At 57.8% G+C, this 22681-nt stretch overlaps 1 protein-coding gene and 1 long non-coding RNA gene across 2 annotated transcripts; both read right to left on the reverse strand.

The window, feature by feature from the left end:
- Nucleotides 1-2312: 2312 nt before the first annotated feature.
- Nucleotides 2313-2821, reverse strand: LOC115598838. The gene is made up of 3 exons (XR_003987966.1): nt 2782-2821; nt 2515-2630; nt 2313-2375 (listed from the first exon to the last, which is right to left on the reverse strand). It is a non-coding gene; the product is annotated as an uncharacterized LOC115598838 (long non-coding RNA).
- Nucleotides 2822-5985: 3164 nt separating this feature from the next.
- LOC115598855 lies at nt 5986-13240 on the reverse strand. Its single transcript, XM_030457221.1, is given in 16 exon segments — nt 5986-6142; nt 6378-6515; nt 6607-6767; nt 7306-7420; nt 7515-7669; nt 8125-8205; nt 8371-8444; nt 8662-8768; nt 10181-10281; nt 10495-10629; nt 10958-11069; nt 11328-11410; nt 11976-12027; nt 12029-12438; nt 12471-12562; nt 13014-13240. Coding segments are annotated over 16 exon segments (2133 nt in total). The 5' UTR covers nt 13174-13240.
- Nucleotides 13241-22681: the final 9441 nt, after the last annotated feature.

The following is a 22681-nucleotide window of genomic DNA, read 5'->3' on the forward strand; positions in this document are numbered from 1 at the left end:
CCGCCGTAAGCAGAGCCTCTCGCAGGCTCTCGGCCCCCCCAGAGAGCATCAGCAGCTCCTCCGTGCGGGGCTGCTGCCAAGTTGTGACCCATGGGCTGGAGAGACCTAATAGTGATTTTAGAGGGGAGCTGCCAAATAGTGTTCCATGGATATCTGATCTTAAACCAGAAGCTTCCTCCAGAGGCTGAGAGCATTTACTTTCTTCTCGATTGCTTGATCCATGCCTCCATCTCCGGACAGCTTTCCCAACTGTCTGCCTTCTCTATTATTTCAGTAGATTGCACCAGCACCACCAACCCAACACCAAAGCAAGCAGGTGCCAAGTGTCTCAGCTTCATCCCAGCCAAAGTCCTTCCGTACATCTCACAAGTCCTTCAGAAGAAAGGATTGAATGTTTCTCTCTGGCTCAGGTTCCTCCCTTTGTAATGAGGGAAGAGCGACCTCACAAGGGCTTGCTGCTCAACCTTCTGCAGAAGATTCTGAAGAATTTGTGGAGAGGATTTGGTCTTTCACCTCCATCAGAGCTCTCCCCCACACCTTCCATCTTTGCTTTGCCTTCAGTAACACAGGGCTCAGCTGCCTTTCTTCACTGCCTGACCACAGGGGCAACCTGTGGGGAACTGATCCAAAACCCCCATTCCCTGTCCCCTCTGGGTCAGGACAGGGAAGCAGCACTGCTTCTTGCAGGCTCTGACAGAACAGTGCCCTGGGCCACTACTGGCCAAGGCACAGCAGTAAAAGCCACTGCTAAAGCTCAAGTGGTGGCCATACTTGTGTTGCCATTCCCACAGCTGCCTCTATGTCTACTGAGAAGAAACCACACTTGACACACAAACATATAAAAGAGGGACAACCAAAACCTCCAGACTCTGATGGACTCAGTTTGGTATGAAGGAAGGATGTGTAGTTCCCCATCAACAGAAAAACCCTAACAGTTCAGTAGAGATTGCCATAGATAACCAGGCAGAGCCAATGCCCAGTCTACTGCAGAACAGAGCATTGATGTCACACCCAACAAAGCCAATGCCCTTTGCCCAACACCCCCAAGCAACAAACAGCCATCAGAATAAAGAGCTTTCAATTACCAGTTGTATCAGAGTCCTGCTTTTGGCTTCCTCTCAGATGGCCCAAAAGGACCTTCTTGCAAAGTTACTGCAGGAAGGAGCCCCCAGCCCCACACGGAGGAGCTGCTGTTTGCTAAGAGGAACAGGAACCCAGGAGGGGCTGTGCTCACGGCAGCTTTTGTGCCCCCCGCCCCAGGAGTTTCCCATCCCCACCTCCAGGACACGGCCCCTGCCCAGCTGCAGGGCATCAGCCCGAGTGCCCGGCCCGGCTGCTCATGGCCGGGGCTGCTGCGGGGCTCTGACACGGAGGGGACTCAGCCAGGACCCTGCGTGCTCAGGGGCTGCACAGAGACGAGCTGGGCAGCAACACTGCCTCTTCTTCCTCTGCAGGGCACAACCCAGAACTGCACCCAAAGCTGGAGCTCCACAGCACTGCTCAGACTTAGTCTACATCAAACAAGAGAGTTTTGTTTTTCCCAAATGTCTCTGAGGGAAGTTGCCACTGAACAGCCTGATTGTGACACAGTGTTCAGCATTTACAATCACCAGAGAGGCGAGAAAATGGAGCCTGGACAATTCCTGTGATTTGGTGATGCATTGAGCCCGGAATCGCCCATCTGTCCCAGGATCAGAGCCTGGGTGCCATAGAACAGATTTCACCACATGCTGTGCTTTCCAAAGGCCACATTTTATTTGGGGACCTCTTTGACCTATTGGAAGCTATGCCAGAGGCCAGGAGGCTGCACGTCCCGCTGCTCTGAGGAGACAAGGAAAGCAGCTCTGGCTCAGCTCTGCCCTGCCCAGCTGTCCCAAGCCGCCTGGGCCCACACGGTGACACGGACCCTGCCCGGCAAGGCTGGAACCTCCTGTAGCCTCTGCGGGGCAGCTCCCGATGAATCCAAACAGGCTCCAAGAGGGGATCTGCTTTGGGCGTGCGCTCAGCCGCATGACTCGAGCCGCTCCAGGTCTCTGGGGGAGAGGCCACAAACTCTGCAGACACCCTGGTGACCTCCTGGAAGTGACAGAAGAGGAATGCAGCAGCTGCTTCTCACTCTCTTGGGAGAGTTGGAATCAGCTGGGAGTCTCCGGCTGCTGATGCAATTCCTCACCTGTAGGTGGGCTGTAAGAACTCAGCACCAGCTCATGATGCCCAGGACACTGAGCAGGACTGCTGTGAGGAGCAAGTGTTCATCCTGAGGTGTGACCAGGGCTGTCCCCGTGGAGGTGTGCTTGGTGACGAGGCTCATTACTCTGGGTGAAACGCCCTCCATTTTACACTCTGCCTTCTTCCTGCAGCTGCCAAACGAAGCCCTGAAGACAAAGCAGTGCTGGGGTTTATAAGAGCTCTGCTGAGATAAACCCTGACTCCCTTCTGCCCTGTGCCTCATTGCACCACCTCCTGAAAGAGGGGTAACCTGGCTGTCCAACAAGCTGGGGCCAGGGCACTCACAGGGGTAAGCTGATGTACAGGTAGCAGGAGGGGCCAGGACAAATGCTGTGTGCTCTGCACGCTCGGGGATCATCATCCCACCAGGACCTTCACCCCAGCACAGCCACTTCCTCCTGCTGGGATGACATTAGGAAGGTTTAACTGGGAGAGTCAGGGCACAGGAGAGTTCCAGGGCCACTCATTTGGACTTAAACAGTCGGGCATAGCCTGGTGGTGCACATGAGGGTCTGGGGAACAGCAGCCATGACAGGGCAGTGGTGCAAGTACCGTCAGGAAGATGGTGGCAGCAAAATTGTCCTTGCCCCATCTCATCAGCACCAGAAGCAGAGCCTCCGGAAGGACCATCTTTGGCTCTGCAGCTCCGTCACTGTCTGCAGGATGTGCAGGGTCTGACTTGCTTGGGACCTGACTGAGGCATCAGGGTCCTTATCAAAGTGCTTGACAGCTGCAACAGAAAGAAAGTGAGCAGTGGTGAAAGGCTGCTGTCTGCACAGACCCTTCTATGCAAGCCCCATCCCTCTCTTTCCCTAACTAGGAGGAGCAGCTGGGACCAAGGGAGCAGCTGGAAGCTGCTGTTCAGGAATCCCAGGCTCCCAGACTGGGCTGGGCTGGAAGGGACCTTCTTAAGGATCGCCTAGTCCCAAGGCAACCCTCCACTACGGGCAAGGACACCTCCCACTAGGCCAGGGAGCTCCAAGCCACAGCCAGCCTGGCCATGAACACTTCCAGGGGTGGGACAGTCACAGCTTCTCCCTCCTTTCCCTGCAGCAGAGCCAGGAATGGCAGCACCCAGCACCTCTGACCCTACTCACCATTGCACAGAACCTCCAGCGTCTCTTCAGGTGGACTCCTCCCCAGGCGCTGCACAGCAGTCCCTGTGCACAGAGCTCCCGTCAGACCTCCCCCTCCCCAGCACTGCGGCAGCACAGCCCCCGGCCCGGCCAGCTGGGCCGCACGCCCTCCTGCCCAGCACTCCGCACGGATGGCCCCGGGCAAGTCCCCGAGGGCGCTGCTGACACTGAGCCAGGCGGCCACCAAGGCCTGGGCAGGCCAGGGCAGAGCAGAGGGGGCAGCAGGAGGCCAGGGCCCTGCCCGAGACAGCCGCAGGGCTGCTCCTGCCTGCCAGGGCAGCACCGGGGGCTGGGGTGCCAGGGCTGCCAGAAGAGGGTCCCCGGGGGCTGTGGCTCACCTATGAACCTCATGGCCTCCGCTCTCACGCTGGCCCGAGAGTCCGACAGGTAGGGCAGGCACAAACACATGTAGTCTTCCACCCTGCTCCTGTCCTGCTCCAGCTGGAGAGTGCCCAAAGTCATGTCATGGGGGTGGCACAGACCATTCCCCGTGTGCCAGAGCAGTCCCTCTGCCCAGCCCACCCCTTCCCCCCCAGGCCATTCCTTTCTGCCAGCCAGGAGCCCCGGGGGGGCTGAGGTGCACCCAGAGCCACAGTCAGAGGGGGTCTGGCTGGGGGTACTGTGACCCCTCCGTGCTGCTGCCAGGGCCCAGGTGGGCTGGGGGCTCCTGAAGCACCCAGGGGCTGGGGGAAGAGGGGCCTGCAGAAGCAGCCCTGGCTGTGCCTTAGGGAAAGGGGAAGGAAGGGGGACTGAGCTCCAAGCTCTGCATTCTGCTCTGGATCAGGGCCAGCCAGGAACAGCTACACATCCACACCCTGGGCACATGGAGCATCCCTTGTCCAGCCCAGGCCCTGGCACCTGGGGGTTGTCCTCACCAAAGTCTCTCCGATCAGCCAGCTCTTCCCCTTCTTGATCACCCTCTTTAGCTTCCTCCAGCCCAGAAACTTGGCACTGACGAGGAGGGCTTTGCCAGAGGCCTGTAAAACAGCAGCAGGTGGGAGCTGGCACCACAGCTCAGAGAAGGAGACCTGTCCTCCCCCTCCTCTTGGCAAGGCTGCTAGCTGCCCCCAGCTACTTATGGGAAGAGGCAACTGGGGACAGAGCCTGAATGCCCGGGCTTCAATGCCCGAGGCAGGGACACGGGGCAGCCAGCACCTCAGCTATGGCACTCTCACAGCCAGCACAAGAGAAACGGGCATGAGCTGATGAGCTGCTGCTGCCAGGGCTGGGGCAGAGGGAAGGAAGGGCAAAGCAGGTGCTCAGATTTCAAATCTCTACCTCGGCCATACTCCTGCTCTCAGTATACATTTGCAGGAAGAGAGAGAACACGACCCTACGTAGCGTCTTCTTCATCTCTCCCCTGTCCCTCCTCGCCACAGCCTTCATCGTCTCCCCAAAGAGGCTGAGGGAGAGCTCTTGCACCTGGCTGGACTCCTGGTAGGAAGGAAGACGGTGTGACTGCAGCTACAGTCTCTCCTAACCCACGGTGACCAAGGCTATTAACGTGGTCAGTGTGAGGGGAGATGCTCTGGGGTTGCTGGGCTCAGGGCACCTCCATAGAGGCTGAGGCCAAGGAGAAGCCATGCTGGGTGCAGAGCCCAGCAGCCCTCTCAGCAGAGCCCAGGGGCATGAGGAGGGCAGCAGCCCTGCCCATGTGCTGCCCAAAGAGGCTGGGCTGGAGGGCAGCTGTCCTTGCCCCATGCTCCTCTACAGGATCAGGCTCCCACATCAGCCTTACATCACCAAAGAGGGCTGGGAGCTTCTCCACTAGCAGCAGAGCGACAGGGCTGGCCTCTTTCTTCTTTAGGAGACGCATCATGTTTTGGAAGAGCAGCAAGGCCTCCATCCTGATGTCTCTGGATGGATCCTTCAGGCACACCAGGATGCTCTCCAGCAGAGAGCTGTCCCGCATTTCTCTTGCCTGGAGGAAACAGAATTGCTGTGAGGGTGGAGCAGTGGAGGAGCAGCCTGGCACAAACGCCCTGCGTGCTGAGCACCAGCCTCCCACCCGGCTTCCCGGCAGGCGCTGCACGTGCTGATGGGGATGAAGGAGAGAGCAAGGAGAGCAAAGGCTCTGTGGCCCCTGCTCAGCCACCCCTCTCTCTGCTGACAGCCACCTCCTTCCTCTCAGCCAGGCCCAAGCCAGTGTGTTACCCCTGCCCCAGCCCCAGGCTGCCGATGCGGCTCCGCCTGACTACGTCTCACTCACCATCCGCGGATCTCCCGAGAGTGCCACCAAGCCCTCGAGTGCCAGCAGACGGATTGTCCGATTGCCATGGCCCAGGTAGGAGTGGAGGAGGTGCACGTCACTCCGATCCTTCCCAAGGCCCTGGCAGCCCAGCAGCTGAAAGAACAACAGCGGTGAGAGACGGGCAGAGCTGCAGGACCCTGGCATTCTGCTGCTCCTGGCTACCCCTGCCAGCTCAGGGCCTGGGGGCTGACACAGCCCCTCCGAGGGGCAGCCCTGCCCGTGGACACGTGGGGGTGCTGAGCACTGCCCCAGCAGGAAGGGCTGGATGGAGGCCCCAGGGACTGACTTGCCAGGCAGCAGAGCCCTCTGTCCCAGCTCCAGGGACTGTCATCCCACCCGGCGGCAGCCGCCTGTGCCAGAGGGACGGCTTCAGGAGCATCTGGCAGAGGCACTGCTTCCCACCAGGCTTACCTCAGTATAGAAAGTCATGGCAAAGTTGAACTGCCATTCCCTCCTCTGGTTAAGAATCTCCTTGACATGCTGGAACAGGAGGCGTTGCTGCTTAGCAGGGCTCTTCCTCATCTCTCTGGGCAGGACAGGGAAAGAAAAGCAGTGCTGGCAGTGAGCAGGGCAGGCAAAGCCTTGCTGGGATTGCCCTGCCCAGCCCAGCCAGGACACGCCTTTGCCCCCAGCCACAGCCTCCACACCACTTGCTGCTCTCTCCCCAGGCAAGGAGCACCCCTTGCCACTCGGATCGCTCCCTGGTCAGCGCTGTGGCTGCAGCCCGGGGCCTGGGTGCCTGGGGACTCCTCTGCTCTCACCTGGCCAGCAAGGTGACTCCACTCTCGAGGGTGTCCATGTCCAGCATCATGTCCCAGCCACCCTCTTTCTGGATGTTCTCGACGTGGCCTTGATAGCCAGCGGCCTCCAGCAGAGCTTTAATTCCCTCCACTGCCACCCTGTGTGCAGAGCAAGGTCCGGTTACAGACAGAGCAGGGGCCCTGGCCGCGGGCCCAGGGGAAGGAATGGCAGGGGAAGGGGCTGGCGCACCCCAAAGCGCTGGCTTGATCAGCCTGAGGCGGCTCCCGTCCCAGGATCACTGTAGCCAGGGAAACCTTGTAGATCACACTCATGAGGAGCCTGGGGAAGAGCAGTTGAAGGATCTCCTGACAGCGGGGCTGCTGACTGAGTCTGGACAGGACCTGCTTTGCCTGCAGAAAGACACAGGGACAGCTCTCAGGGCAAGGAAGCTGCTGGGGCACTGCCAAAGCCCCTGGGCTGCACGTGGAGTGCGGCTCAGGCACCGGCCCAGCCCACAGAGACACCCAAGGAGGCTGTGACCCATCTGCCAGGCTACAGCCCAGCAGCCCTGGGGGAACCCCTCCTGCTTCAGGGTGGCCCCACAAGCCTCCCTGGGCCAGCACGGTGACCCCCCCTCTGGCACCCAACTCTGGCCCCTGCCCCAGGTTTCCAGCTGCAGTGCGGGGCAGGGGGTGCAGGCAGTGGGGAAGCAGAGTGCTGCCCAGATAGGGGCGGGGTTCCTATTTGTCCTTGGGGAGCTCACGGGGCAGCCTCGTGGGGCTGGAACAAGGGGGTTGGTGCAGGGCAGGTCCCTGCTGGCCCTGTCCGGCTGTTTCCCCAAGGCCTGGAGGAGGGGGCTGTTTGGGGCAGGCAGGAGGGGCTGTGTCTCTTTTCCTGGGGAGCCAAGAACAGCCTTGAAGGGGAGCAAGACCTGCTCTGGTCACTCACAGGTGGGACAGCACACTTTGCTTTCCAGCCCTGGATCACGCTGAGCAGCCGGTCAAGAACTGTCCCAGAAGTGCTGGGCAGGGACAGCAGCATCTCCCACACGGCCAGCGCAGCACTGCAAGCCAGAACACTCTGTTAGCAGGGCTGCCTTGGCCATTGTGCTGTGCCTGGGCTATGGAGCAAGTCCCCAGGGCTCTTGGGGCTCATACTTGTCACAGGAGGGACTGATCATCAGCAGGATCTGAACTGTTTCCTCAGGGCAGCACTCGCTCAGCAGCCCAAGCACGGATCTCAGGAGGAACTGCCCTGGTTCCGTGCGCACGTGCTCCGCGTTTCTGTGGACGCACTTCAAGATTTGTTTGGCCTGCAGGGAACAGAGGGGAGGATGGTGCTGCCACTGGGCTGCAACCATCCCCTCAGATGCCACACACAGGGAGGGGTCCCTCCCAGCAGCCCAAGGCCCAGGCTCCCTGGTCAGGTCCTGGTGTTCCACTCCCAAAGATGCAGCACAGAGCTTGGGCCAGCTGTCTCCCCTGAGCGAGCTGAGGCTCCTTACCCGGGGATCATTTGCCACAGCTTCCTGGGAACATCAGCAAAGCCTGGCTCTGCCTTCATGTCCCTGGGGTCCCTCCCAGCAGGCTCAGGGAAGAATCCCCACACCACTCTGCCGTAGCCAGGAGGTGGCCAGAGCCCCTTCCCACTGCAGCCTCTGCTCCTTTCTATGCCTCTGGACCCCTCAGGGTGCAGAGGGCTTTGGGGGAGAAACCTCCCTGGGGGATTGCACGGGGGAAACTGTGACCTGCTCTGGAAATGCCATACCTGCGAGACATCCTGCAGGCTCCTGAGGACGGAGGGTGACAGGTTGACTATCACATCTCTCAACCACTTCAGATCCTGGTCCTGCAACAAGAGAAGATTATGGGGCTCCTTTGTTGACCCCTTGTACTCACAGGACTCTGCTGGTTTGTGGTTTTTTGTTTTTTTAGGGCAGCTGTCTGGGAAGGCATCTTTGAGCGTGGGGGCAGGTGGAGCAGGCACAAGGCAGGTGGCAGTCTCTGTAGGTACCTCTCCTAAGTCTTTTGGAGCATCCTCAACCGTCTCCTGGCCCTCTTCCTTCTTCCCAGATGAATACCAGGAATCTTTAACAAAGCAAGGGAGCAGGGTGAGCTGAAGGTGCTGGCAGGAGAGACTAAAGGGCCCTTAGCCGGCACCCAGCCCCGTGCCAGCTCCCGAGGGCAGAGCCAGCCCTGGGCGGGGGGACCCACAGAGGGGACTGGCATGGAACAGGCCGGGGATGTGCCCAGCAGCCCCTGCCATGCAGGAGCACAGCAAAGCAGCCACAAACCACTCACTCACCTGTCTCCTGCAGCTGGGCCACCTTGTTCGGGATGGGGAGACTGATCTCTTTCTCCTCATCCTTCATCCAGGCCAGTGGTAGCCGGCTCCCGGAACTCTGCTCAATCCTGGGGAAGGAGGAGAGGCCATGGGGAGTGGGCATAGGGGTGGCAGTGCTGCTGTCCCCAAAGCTGCACGGCCTGCGGGGAGAGCCCGTGGGGCCAAGGGGGAACAGGGAGATGTCTGGGACAGGCTCTGCACGGGGCAGTAAATCTCCTGGGGATGGAGGCTCATGCTGGTATTTCTCAAAACAGGTTAAAGAAGCGACTTACTTTGCTTTGAAATATGTTCAGATGTAATGGGCAACAGTCATGTGTGAAAGGAACTTCTCTAATCTTTCAGAACTTAAAATGGCTTCAGAAAGGACATTTTACATCTATGGTATTTGAAGATGTCCTTTGAACTACAAACAGCCCTTGCTATAAATCAGATATACAATGCTATCCAACACAGAGAAATAAGGAACTCTGCCTCCTTAGTTGCTGCTTCTGGCTCAACCACAATTGTCCCACACTGGGCTCAGCAGCAGACAGGGCTGCCCAAGCCCAGGGTCCAAGTGACAAGCCCTGAGACCCTTACAGCAACCAATCTGGACCTACTTAACAAGGCAGCTGACAATCTGCATCCATGAATTCTGTCCTCCTCCACTAAGGAAACGAGCAGCAGGAGCACCACCACGTGCAGCTCAATAACAAACAGGGCCCAACCCAGAAAATCCACCACCAGGCTCTCTTAGGAGCCATTTTATACTGAGCACCATGGCAAGGAATACTCATTAGTCCATTTGGGTCACCTGAACCATCCTCTCCACCCCAGGGGCACAGCTGTGTGTCCCCATTCTCACTGTCACATCAACAGCCTGACAGTTGCTGGCCATGTCCCAGGCACCTTTTTCTCCTGCTCCTCTCAAACCAGGACAGAGCAAAGAAGCCCAAGGGAGTCCAAGGCTACAGCCAAGATAAATGCTGACCCTTGTGTCTGAGTAATAATTTTTCCATTTCGACCCTCCAAGCACTAAGATCCTGTCTCTTGCTCTGCTTATAAGCTCACCCTTATTCTCTGGGCAGCCTCACAGGAGCATAAGAGGCTAAAGACCCCACCCAGTCTTTAGGGAAACACCTGGGGCGAGGGGCACAAAAGCCGCCGTAAGCACAGCCCCTCGCAGGTTTCCGCTCCTCCCAGAGAGCACCAGCTCCTCCGTGTGGGGCTGGGGGAGCGGGGCTCCTGCTGGAGCAAGACCTCCTCTTTACACCCTCTATGGCCTCCTCAGGAGACATTTGCAGCTGGGCAGCAGCCTGAAGCCCAGCAAGGAGAGACAAGGACCGGCATGGGGTCGTTCAGCTTTGACAGCACTCCGTGCTACTTTGTGGAGGAAATGTCTCCTCTGACAGAAAGAAGAACACTCAGGAGGATGAGAAGAAAAAGAGCCAAAGCTGGAAGAGGAAACACGTTCTGAAGGCATTTTTACGCTAGTTCTAACCTGTCATAAAACAGTAAATAGGCTTCCTGCTGCAGAGCTGTGTTAACATCACAAGGAGTCACAGAGGAGTCATCCATCTTGTACCACAGCCCATTACTGGCCTGCAAAAAGGGCATCAGAGGGAGATGAGCTGCCTGGTTTCTCCACCAGAACACAGGCAGGACACTACAGAACCAAGAGCACTCCAAAACCAATCCCCTCCAGCCCTCAGGAGACCTTCTCCCCCAAGCCTCTGGCGGCCAGGAACACTGCCAGGAAAGTTGGTCTTCCCCAGGACACAATTCCCCCTGCTGAGGAAGCAAGTTGCTCTTTACCTTGATGTAGCAGAAATAGTGTCCCACGTAACAGCTCTCTCCTTTGTGCACCAGCACAGCGTACAAGGAGTAGTGCTGCGCTTCTCCTGCTGTTGTGTATGGCCCAAGATCCAAGACCTTGGGATACCTCACAACCTATGGAGAGAGCGAGGGGGCTCAGAAATGATCCCAAATTACTTGATGACACAGCCTGCCAAGACCAGGACCCAGGTGTGTGGAAATCCAGCTCTGGAGCTGGTCAGCACTACAGCTCCATGTTCTGGTTTGGGCGGCAGGAAACTGTTCTGGGCCAGAGCAGCTCTGTCGGGGCAGAGCACACACTTTTCTTCCCTTGGCAACTCTCCTCTCCTCTCCAAGGAAGGGAGCAGGAAAAACCCACCACGAACAACCCGTGAGGGAGCACACCGCCTGGGGAAACCTCCTGCTCCAGGAAGGGAAGGTTTCCCTCCCGTTGCCAACTTACCTTGGTGATCTTCCCACCGGAGACATCCTCAAACCTCTTGAGTCCCACTGTGAGAACCTTGGGCGCCCAGTGAATCGTCAGCCTCTTGGAGGCAGCAGTCACCTGGCCACAGCTGAAAGCAAGCAGAGAGCCAAGTGCTGCAATGGACCCTTGCAATGCCCCCTCCTCTCTATCCCCAAGAAAGCCAGACGAGCTCTCCCATCTCCCACACCCTTACTCTCATTGAAGAACAGTCAGAAGGCTGGACTACAAGAAAGCTGTGTCCCATCACTGTGCACCTCCCCTCCACCAAAGCCTCCCTTGCACTCTAAACCACAGCAAACCCCAAGGCAGGATCTAACATGAAGATGTTTGTTAGGAATCATCTTACTGGCGACATCTAAAGCCGCTTCTGGCATCCAGCAGCTCGGGTTTCACGAATGTATCAAGAGCTTCAGAAAGAGATGCCGCTGCCTGGAGAAGTGAGAAAGGAGAGCCCTGAGCTGAGGGAAATGCTCTCCCCCAACCTCCTCACCAGGAGCTGGCGTGACCACCCGGGTGGCTGGGGCTGAGGAGACCCCCGGGCAACCCGCAAGCAGTGCCCAGCAAGCAGAGGCAGCTTTAAAGAGGGCATTCTGCTGAACACTTCCCTCATTCCCCGGGGATTCCCAAGGCCAACAGGAGCTGCCTCTCTGTGGCACTGCTGCGTTCAGCTCCCCCTGGGCTGCAGGCTCATCAAGAATGACAACAACCCAAGTCATCAGCCCAGGAGCCAGATGGGTGCAGAGAGGGGGGAAAAGGGAAGCAGGAGAGCATGTCAAGGGTGCAGAGAGGACCAGGTGTCCTTGTCCAGCTTAAAGCCACCACCTACAGGGTGACCACTGCCACGGCCAACACAGCAGGACACGGTCTCTTCCACTTGCCACCCACCACCAAGCTCTCATGTGTTCCCAGGAGATGTTTTGAAACCAACCCCATCGGTTCTGGAAAGCTACAGGGGCCCTGGGACATCCTGAAGCACCACTCCAAATCCTCTTACTTTTATATCCAGAAGGACATCCAGGAAGGGATCGTAGGCATCAGAAACAACTTGGCAGCTTGAGCAGCAGACTGGAAGGGAAGTTGGAAAGCTCAGCGAGAGGGGAAGGCGACCGAATGTGCCGCTTACGCTGCTCATCCCTCCTGCGCCAGTCACACACACAGCTGCTTCCCACAGGCAGCGGGAAGGGCACAGCCAGTCCCAGGGAGAGCCAGAGTTGTGGAAAAGTACCTCTGGATCTCAGAAAGCTCCCAAATATCTGATGGATGACGGTGTGCTGACAAGACGTGTCCAAGCTGCCGTCACACAGACAAGCTCTCTGCATGGCGTCCAGAGTACAGCGCAAGAACTCGTGGGCGTCCTCCTGCACGCCGAGCTTGAAATGTTCTCCGATTTCTAAGAAAGAAGAAGTTGGGAGTTCTCTCCTCCAATCCAAGGAGGGAAGAAAACCTGGCAAAGCACCAGACAGGGCTTACCTGGGAGAGCAGTGATGACGTCCACAGGCACGATGGCAGATCCTGTGGCATGCAGGACCTTGCACACGTGCTCCTGCACTCTGCACATCACACAGTTGCCTGGTCGAACACCTGAAGAGGGACAGAGGGAGGAGGGGAGGGAGGGAGAGAAGATTCTTGGGTTAGCCAAATATCCCGAGCAGTGGAAAACCTACTGGAGATCCTGAAGTGGTAAGAACAGCCTCCACTCCTCTGCTCTCAAGAGGCCAGTGTCCCGGCAAGTGCCTGGGAACCTTTCTGCAGAAGGATGCTGAACTGACAGAAGTTTTCTGTGCTGGGGCAAAGAAGGTTTCACTTGCAGGAGTGGAGACCAAGTCCCAGGGCTAGGAAGAGGTGCCCTTCTGACAGATGTGACAAGTGGCTTCTATGCTAAAAGTTTCTTCTATTCCAAGAAACCCAAGGCTGGGTTTGACAGGGGGTTGATAAAGAAGGCCTGCTTTTCTCCTGCATCCAGTTCCACATCCTGGGAATCCCTGGGAAGTGCCCAACAGATTGACAAGGAGACATTCATACGAGTACTCACAGGACTGGCTGTGCTCCCGAGAGAGCAGGTAGTCTGCCAGAGATGGGGTGTAGGTGAGGCACTGGAGGACAGCATTGAGGAAGCAGGTATTGCCCATATTCTCGAGTCCTGCTCCAACTCTTGGTCTCTGCTTCTTGTCCTCATTTCCTTGTGGAGCCATTCCAATGGCAACTGCAGGGAAATGACATTTGTAAAGAGAAGAAGCCTTTCTGGTTCACGAAAGCATCTTTCCCAAGTCAAGTTGTTTACAGGAGGCCCACCCAGGGAAACAAGCTCAAACCTCAAAGACAGAAAGTCATGTAGCCTCAGGAGAGGCTGCCATTGAACTTGTCTGGTCGAGAATCCCTTTGGGAAACTATCCTGTGCCCTGCCAGCCTGGCCAACCAGCCCACATTCGAACTTGTGTGCCTGCAGAGCTGCAGGCTGATGGCCCTGCTGTCCCTGTCACAGGACTCCATCTGACAGCAGTGCTCAAGGCCCTTTGGAAAGATCACCTTGTGTGTCCCCTTGTCTGCAGAGGAGCTGCTGCTCACCTGTGGTGTTAGCAGAGGGAGCCGAAATGAATCCTTCCCACAGCACTGGAGAGCCGGGAAAGCCACAAGAGCTGGGAAAGGAAAGACCTCTCCTTGTTCCGTACCCTGACCTGAGCTCCTCTCTCCTCTGTCCCGGCAGGGCAAACCCAAACACCTTTGACAGAGGAGGGAAGCTGAGGAAAAGTGGGCAGGAAAGGAGCAATGAACAAAACACAAAAGGCACACGATCAGCCAAGGAAGGAGCCGAGTTATCCCGAAGGTCAGCTCAACCACACTGGCATCCTCTGGCCCACTTCTCAGGCTTTTGTAGGCCTGGCCATGTGACATCACAGGTGGCACATCACAAGTGGCCCTTTGTGACCATAGTGGCCCGGCACCTGTGTTCTGGAACCCTCCAGTTCCATGGCAGCCACCACAGTTTGTGGCAGCCATATGGCCTCAGGGGCACACGTTGGGATCCAGCCCACGTCTCTGCCTTTGCAGCCTTCCAGGAGAGCCTTTGGGAGGGTCTGAGATTTCCCCTCAGCCAGCTCCTGGGGGTTCCCCACTCTTCTGCTCTTTGCTGAAGGGATGGGCAGGGCCCAAGAAACTGTTGTCTTGGCAGGAGGCGATGGTGGGGATGGTCTGCAAAGAACCACATCCCTGCAGGCTGCGCAGTGGGCAAGGAGACAGCAGGAGAGGGTTACCCAGCTTTGCTCCATGGAGACTCCAGCACCCAGTGCTGTCCAGGAGAAGACCCTGCTGGGGAAGAGGGGTCTGAGCAGGTCCCAGCAGGGGGGCTCTGATCTCCACAGCTGGTCTGTGCAGCCCATGGAAGCTGCAGGGAAGAGGAGTTCAGTGCCCAAGTGCCTGGTCCTTAAGGACATGGTTTAGTAGTTGACTGTGGTGTTGGTCAAAGGTTGGACTGGATGATCTTGGAGGTCTCTTCTGGGATTCTGTGAAGTGAAAAAAAGAGAAAAGACTCAGGAGGTGATGGGGCTGGGCCTTGGAGAACTGGGTGATACCACTGATTGTCACCTGGATACTGCAACAGCAGTTGGCCAGCTGGCCATTGGTCCTCGCCAGGAGTCATCAGTGTTGAAATGTCTGGGGGCAGTTGGTGCCCCCCACCCTGCCACCAGGTGGGCAGGCATCAGCCCAGAGGAGGAAGGAGCACCAGAGCTGGAATAAAAACACCCGCTGGCCTTGCATCGGGGATCAATGGGGAGTTTTCTTCTGGGCAGCTCTGGGGACATTTGGTGGCAAGAGCCAGTGGGGAGGGGACTGCAATGGCAGCTGGGAAGCTGTGGGCTGGCACGTGCCTCTCTTTCAGGCTCCTCTCTTTAATGACTCGGGAGCACCTTCCAGTCCCTGAAGTACCTTCAGATACCTCCAACAGGACCTGATGGGGCTCCAGGAGAGCAGGGGAAGGACGCCAGACAAGGAGCCAGAGGGATGGGACAAGGGGGAATGTTGTCAGCCTGGAAGAGGAGAGATTGAGATGATAGCTAATGGAAAAAATGAGGGTGGTGAGACCCTGGAAGAGGTTTCTTGGAGAAGTTATGGATGCTGAAAGTGTTGAAGGGCAGGTTGGGTGGCACTTGGAGCAATCTGGGCTGGTGGGAGGTGCCCCTACCCATTGTAGGGGTTGGAACTGGAAGACCTTTAAAGTCCCTCCAGCCCTGGGGACTCTCATGTCCCAGGTGCCCTTGCACCATAGCCCCAACCTGTCAGGGCTTGGATGGTTTTGGTCTGAAGTAGGAGGTTCACGGGAAAACCATTTGACAAAGGCAAAACATCCTGGAAACTCAGCGACCGAGGAGCAGGGACCGGGGACACGGGGCAATGGGGAGGCGGGGAGTGGGGTAGTGGGCAGCAGGTCTCCGGGCAGCCGTCCTGTACCGGGCTGCTCCCTGCCCACCACAGTGCCACCCGCATGAAAGCTCTCCACACCTCGCCCCTCACAGGCCGAATTCACCACAACCACAAACAAAGACCTCACAGATCAGCTCTTCCCTCCAAATCACTGCTCCAGCCACCTGCCCAGGCACAGCGGGAGGGGGGCTCGCAGGCAGACCCCCTGGGCAAATGGAGCTGGCTATGTAAAGCAGTGGCCAGAGGCTGCACAGCCCTGCTCACGGGGAGCTGGGGCTGCCTGGGGACACAGGCCTCCACGGCTCGGGACACACGCTCTGACTCCAGGGCTGGCAGCAGGACAGGCAGCCACGGAGACACAGACCCAGGCCCTGACTACAGGCGCGGTGCCTCGCCTGCACCAGCGTCAAGCGGCTGCGCTCCCTCCTTCCAAAAAAGGGGCAACCCCGGACCCTCCCTCTGCTCGCAGCCTCACAGGGGAACCCCTGGCTACTGCACAGACCCCGCTCTTCCCCCTGCAAAGCTGAACCGAAGTACGCTGCACTGATTTCAACACAGACGTAAGTGAGAAGCCCATTTGTTTGCTCGCTCACTCACACGGACACAGACACGGGCAGGGAAGAACACAACTTGGCAGGAGAGAGAGCGGGGTCTGTGCAGCCAATGTCTGGGGAGCCATCCCTACCCTCGAGCAGGAGGAGAGCCTCAGAGTTCTCCCTCCCCTCCTCGTCCCCCGCCCCCCCCCAGGGCAGCGTCGAGGCCAAGAGGCTCTCATCACGCCAACGGGCTCTTACATGGCCAGCGTCGAGGCCAGCTCCCTTTCCCTCCTCTCAGGTGCAGACAGCAGCTCTCCCCCATCTTATGGGACTGCTCCTCTCTCTGGGCAGCCCCACCACGGCGACCATGGCAAAAAGATCCCAGCGCAACACAGGGCACCAAAGGTGCTGTTGATGCTCTTCCGCCCCTACACCCCAAACAACTCCCGGAACGGCTTTTCTCACCCGCTCGGTGCCCGCTGCTCCCTGCATGGACGAGAGCAAAGCAGTCGCTGCTGCTTGGGGCTCCCGGATGCTCCCGGCGAGACTTGACCCTCTGCTACCCCCCATGAAGCACTGACGGCTCTGGAGTTCCAGTCTTTCCCAGGGCAGAGATCAACCGTCGCTTTCGGAAGGTTGAGGCGATGGTCGACCCCCAGCTCTCACGCCCCTATTTTAATAGGCAGGCAGATTTTTCTTTCTGCTCATTAAATTCAGCAACCACACTGAAGTCTCAGGTAGCAAGTGGACCCCCAAATTCTCCTGAAGGGATGCCATGACCCTGCAGCTGATCAGGGGATCCTCAGCCGTGCTGGAGCTGGTGGGGTGTGTGCGTGTGAAGTGCCAGAGAGGAGAAATGGGGAGCAGAGGTGTTAATCGTAAACTGGAAGTGTCACAGGGCACATCCGAGAAGCAGACATGGCAGAGTGGATACAGCACAAAAAAAACCAAAACAAAAAACCAAACCCCAACACGCTGCCCTCTGCTTCCCCCCACTCTCTGGCTTTGGAAGCAAAAGGCTGTTTCTTGCTACAGCGGTCAGTGCAGAGAGCTGGCTGGGCATTTGCTTTGCCACCAAGCTAGATCAGAAAGGGAGAGATTTCTGCGGTGTTTCTCTCGAGTGGCCCGTCTGAAGGCGGGCAGAAGCGATACCTCCCGGGACTGGAGCCCTGGCACTGCGGGACAGGGACACTGGAGGGCAGCGGTGACTTGCTGGTGACCGAGGCTGCAAAGCAAAGCGCAGCCCAGCGCTGGCTTCCCCGCTCAGCTCCTTTCTGCCCGGGGACACCTGGAGCCCCCCTGGCTGGAAAGGCCGTCCCCCCTCCACCCTGCAGCGCATTCAAACCTCCCTCGTCCTCCCCTGCTGCTCAGCCCCCCGTGTCCAGCCCTGCCTGCCAAGCAGAGCCCCGCAGCAGCCCGGCCATGAGCAGGAGGGCCAGGCACTCGGGCTGATGCCCTGCAGCTGGGCAGGGGCCGTGTCCTGAGGGTCCGGGAGGGGACGGGAAACACCTGGAGCGGGGGGCACGAAAGCCGCCGTAAGCAGAGCCTCTCGCAGGCTCTCGGCCCCCCCAGAGAGCATCAGCAGCTCCTCCGTGCGGGGCTGCTGCCAAGTTGTGACCCATGGGCTGGAGAGACCTAATAGTGATTTTAGAGGGGAGCTGCCAAATAGTGTTCCATGGATATCTGATCTTAAACCAGAAGCTTCCTCCAGAGGCTGAGAGCATTTACTTTCTTCTCGATTGCTTGATCCATGCCTCCATCTCCGGACAGCTTTCCCAACTGTCTGCCTTCTCTATTATTTCAGTAGATTGCACCAGCACCACCAACCCAACACCAAAGCAAGCAGGTGCCAAGTGTCTCAGCTTCATCCCAGCCAAAGTCCTTCCGTACATCTCACAAGTCCTTCAGAAGAAAGGATTGAATGTTTCTCTCTGGCTCAGGTTCCTCCCTTTGTAATGAGGGAAGAGCGACCTCACAAGGGCTTGCTGCTCAACCTTCTGCAGAAGATTCTGAAGAATTTGTGGAGAGGATTTGGTCTTTCACCTCCATCAGAGCTCTCCCCCACACCTTCCATCTTTGCTTTGCCTTCAGTAACACAGGGCTCAGCTGCCTTTCTTCACTGCCTGACCACAGGGGCAACCTGTGGGGAACTGATCCAAAACCCCCATTCCCTGTCCCCTCTGGGTCAGGACAGGGAAGCAGCACTGCTTCTTGCAGGCTCTGACAGAACAGTGCCCTGGGCCACTACTGGCCAAGGCACAGCAGTAAAAGCCACTGCTAAAGCTCAAGTGGTGGCCATACTTGTGTTGCCATTCCCACAGCTGCCTCTATGTCTACTGAGAAGAAACCACACTTGACACACAAACATATAAAAGAGGGACAACCAAAACCTCCAGACTCTGATGGACTCAGTTTGGTATGAAGGAAGGATGTGTAGTTCCCCATCAACAGAAAAACCCTAACAGTTCAGTAGAGATTGCCATAGATAACCAGGCAGAGCCAATGCCCAGTCTACTGCAGAACAGAGCATTGATGTCACACCCAACAAAGCCAATGCCCTTTGCCCAACACCCCCAAGCAACAAACAGCCATCAGAATAAAGAGCTTTCAATTACCAGTTGTATCAGAGTCCTGCTTTTGGCTTCCTCTCAGATGGCCCAAAAGGACCTTCTTGCAAAGTTACTGCAGGAAGGAGCCCCCAGCCCCACACGGAGGAGCTGCTGTTTGCTAAGAGGAACAGGAACCCAGGAGGGGCTGTGCTCACGGCAGCTTTTGTGCCCCCCGCCCCAGGAGTTTCCCATCCCCACCTCCAGGACACGGCCCCTGCCCAGCTGCAGGGCATCAGCCCGAGTGCCCGGCCCGGCTGCTCATGGCCGGGGCTGCTGCGGGGCTCTGACACGGAGGGGACTCAGCCAGGACCCTGCGTGCTCAGGGGCTGCACAGAGACGAGCTGGGCAGCAACACTGCCTCTTCTTCCTCTGCAGGGCACAACCCAGAACTGCACCCAAAGCTGGAGCTCCACAGCACTGCTCAGACTTAGTCTACATCAAACAAGAGAGTTTTGTTTTTCCCAAATGTCTCTGAGGGAAGCTGCCACTGAACAGCCTGATTGTGACACAGTGTTCAGCATTTACAATCACCAGAGAGGCGAGAAAATGGAGCCTGGACAATTCCTGTGATTTGGTGATGCATTGAGCCCGGAATCGCCCATCTGTCCCAGGATCAGAGCCTGGGTGCCATAGAACAGATTTCACCACATGCTGTGCTTTCCAAAGGCCACATTTTATTTGGGGACCTCTTTGACCTATTGGAAGCTATGCCAGAGGCCAGGAGGCTGCACGTCCCGCTGCTCTGAGGAGACAAGGAAAGCAGCTCTGGCTCAGCTCTGCCCTGCCCAGCTGTCCCAAGCCGCCTGGGCCCACACGGTGACACGGACCCTGCCCGGCAAGGCTGGAACCTCCTGTAGCCTCTGGGGGGCAGCTCCCGATGAATCCAAACAGGCTCCAAGAGGGGATCTGCTTTGGGCGTGCGCTCAGCCGCATGACTCGAGCCGCTCCAGGTCTCTGGGGGAGAGGCCACAAACTCTGCAGACACCCTGGTGACCTCCTGGAAGTGACAGAAGAGGAATGCAGCAGCTGCTTCTCACTCTCTTGGGAGAGTTGGAATCAGCTGGGAGTCTCCGGCTGCTGATGCAATTCCTCACCTGTAGGTGGGCTGTAAGAACTCAGCACCAGCTCATGATGCCCAGGACACTGAGCAGGACTGCTGTGAGGAGCAAGTGTTCATCCTGAGGTGTGACCAGGGCTGTCCCCGTGGAGGTGTGCTTGGTGACGAGGCTCATTACTCTGGGTGAAACGCCCTCCATTTTACACTCTGCCTTCTTCCTGCAGCTGCCAAACGAAGCCCTGAAGACAAAGCAGTGCTGGGGTTTATAAGAGCTCTGCTGAGATAAACCCTGACTCCCTTCTGCCCTGTGCCTCATTGCACCACCTCCTGAAAGAGGGGTAACCTGGCTGTCCAACAAGCTGGGGCCAGGGCACTCACAGGGGTAAGCTGATGTACAGGTAGCAGGAGGGGCCAGGACAAATGCTGTGTGCTCTGCACGCTCGGGGATCATCATCCCACCAGGACCTTCACCCCAGCACGGCCACTTCCTCCTGCTGGGATGACATTAGGAAGGTTTAACTGGGAGAGTCAGGGCACAGGAGAGTTCCAGGGCCACTCATTTGGACTTAAACAGTCGGGCATAGCCTGGTGGTGCACATGAGGGTCTGGGGAACAGCAGCCATGACAGGGCAGTGGTGCAAGTACCGCCAGGAAGATGGTGGCAGCAAAATTGTCCTTGCCCCATCTCATCAGCACCAGAAGCAGAGCCTCCGGAAGGACCATCTTTGGCTCTGCAGCTCCGTCACTGTCTGCAGGATGTGCAGGGTCTGACTTGCTTGGGACCTGGCTGAGGCATCAGGGTCCTTATCAAAGTGCTTGACAGCTGCAACAGAAAGAAAGCGAGCAGTGGTGAAAGGCTGCTGTCTGCACAGACCCTTCTATGCAAGCCCCATCCCTCTCTTTCCCTAACTAGGAGGAGCAGCTGGGACCAAGGGAGCAGCTGGAAGCTGCTGTTCAGGAATCCCAGGCTCCCAGACTGGGCTGGGCTGGAAGGGACCTTCTTAAGGATCGCCTAGTCCCAAGCCAACCCCCCACTACGGGCAAGGACACCTCCCACTAGGCCAGGGAGCTCCAAGCCACAGCCAGCCTGGCCATGAACACTTCCAGGGGTGGGACAGTCACAGCTTCTCCCTCCTTTCCCTGCAGCGGAGCCAGGAATGGCAGCACCCAGCACCTCTGACCCTACTCACCATTGCACAGAACCTCCAGCGTCTCTTCAGGTGGACTCCTCCCCAGGCGCTGCACAGCAGTCCCTGTGCACAGAGCTCCCGTCAGACCTCCCCCTCCCCAGCACTGCGGCAGCACAGCCCCCGGCCCGGCCAGCTCGGCCGCACGCCCTCCTGCCCAGCACTCCGCACGGATGGCCCCGGGCAAGTCCCCGAGGGCGCTGCTGACACTGAGCCAGGCGGCCACCAAGGCCACCAAGGCCTGGGCAGAGCAGAGGGGGCAGCAGGAGGCCAGGGCCCTGCCCGAGACAGCCACAGGGCTGCTCCTGCCTGCCAGGGCTGCCAGAAGAGGGTCCCCAGGGGCTGTGGCTCACCCATGAACCTCATGGCCTCCGCTCTCACGCTGGCCCGAGAGTCCGACAGGTAGGGCAGGCACAAACACATGTAGTCTTCCACCCTGCTCCTGTCCTGCTCCAGCTGGAGAGTGCCCAAAGTCATGTCATGGGGGTGGCACAGACCATTCCCCGTGTGCCAGAGCAGTCCCTCTGCCCAGCCCACCCCTTCCCCCCCAGGCCATTCCTTTCTGCCAGCCAGGAGCCCCGGGGGGGCTGAGGTGCACCCAGAGCCACAGTCAGAGGGGGTCTGGCTGGGGGTACTGTGACCCCTCCGTGCTGCTGCCAGGGCCCAGGTGGGCCGGGGGCTCCTGAAGCACCCAGGGGCTGGGGGAAGAGGGGCCTGCAGAAGCAGCCCTGGCTGTGCCTTAGGGAAAGGGGAAGGAAGGGGGACTGAGCTCCAAGCTCTGCATTCTGCTCTGGATCAGGGCCAGCCAGGAACAGCTACACATCCACACCCTGGGCACATGGAGCATCCCTTGTCCAGCCCAGGCCCTGGCACCTGGGGGTTGTCCTCACCAAAGTCTCTCCGATCAGCCAGCTCTTCCCCTTCTTGATCACCCTCTTTAGCTTCCTCCAGCCCAGAAACTTGGCACTGACGAGGAGGGCTTTGCCAGAGGCCTGTAAAACAGCAGCAGGTGGGAGCTGGCACCACAGCTCAGAGAAGGAGACCTGTCCTCCCCCTCCTCTTGGCAAGGCTGCCAGCTGCCCCCAGCTACTTATGGGAAGAGGCAGCTGGGGACAGAGCCTGAATGCCCGGGCTTCAATGCCCGAGGCAGGGACACGGGGCAGCCAGCACCTCAGCTATGGCACTCTCACAGCCAGCACAAGAGAAACGGGCATGAGCTGATGAGCTGCTGCCAGGGCTGGGGCAGAGGGAAGGAAGGGCAAAGCAGGTGCTCAGATTTCAAATCTCTACCTCGGCCATACTCCTGCTCTCAGTATACATTTGCAGGAAGAGAGAGAACACGACCCTATGTAGCGTCTTCTTCATCTCTCCCCTGTCCCTCCTCGCCACAGCCTTCATCGTCTCCCCAAAGAGGCTGAGGGAGAGCTCTTGCACCTGGCTGGACTCCTGGTAGGAAGGAAGACGGTGTGACTGCAGCTACAGTCTCTCCCCACCCACGGTGACCAAGGCTATTAACGTGGTCAATGTGAATTTTTTCCCCCTCACAACTTGAAGTTGTAGCCATTCCTTCTTTAAAGCCTTAGCTTTTGAAGGTGAACTTTTCCTTCAAAGTTAATCTGTTTATTTTTGCAAAATCATTAAAATCCTATGTTACCTGTTAGGCTCCGTATAAGTCAGGCTACCTGGTTTTGAGAGTATTATCAATAAATACTATATAAACTGAGAAATAGAGCTTCAAGTGGTTATTTTAAAATTATTTGTGATCTTGGGTTTGCTGGCCACTCCATGATCCAGATCCAGTCAGATCCAGAGAGCACAACATCTTTAGTAACTGGTTTCCTACATCCTTATAGTTCGCATCACATGCAGTTGGAGTAAAGGTCAGTTACCAG

Source organism: Calypte anna, chromosome 10 (assembly GCF_003957555.1).
Source record: "Calypte anna isolate BGI_N300 chromosome 10, bCalAnn1_v1.p, whole genome shotgun sequence".
Taxonomy (NCBI): domain Eukaryota; kingdom Metazoa; phylum Chordata; class Aves; order Apodiformes; family Trochilidae; genus Calypte; species Calypte anna.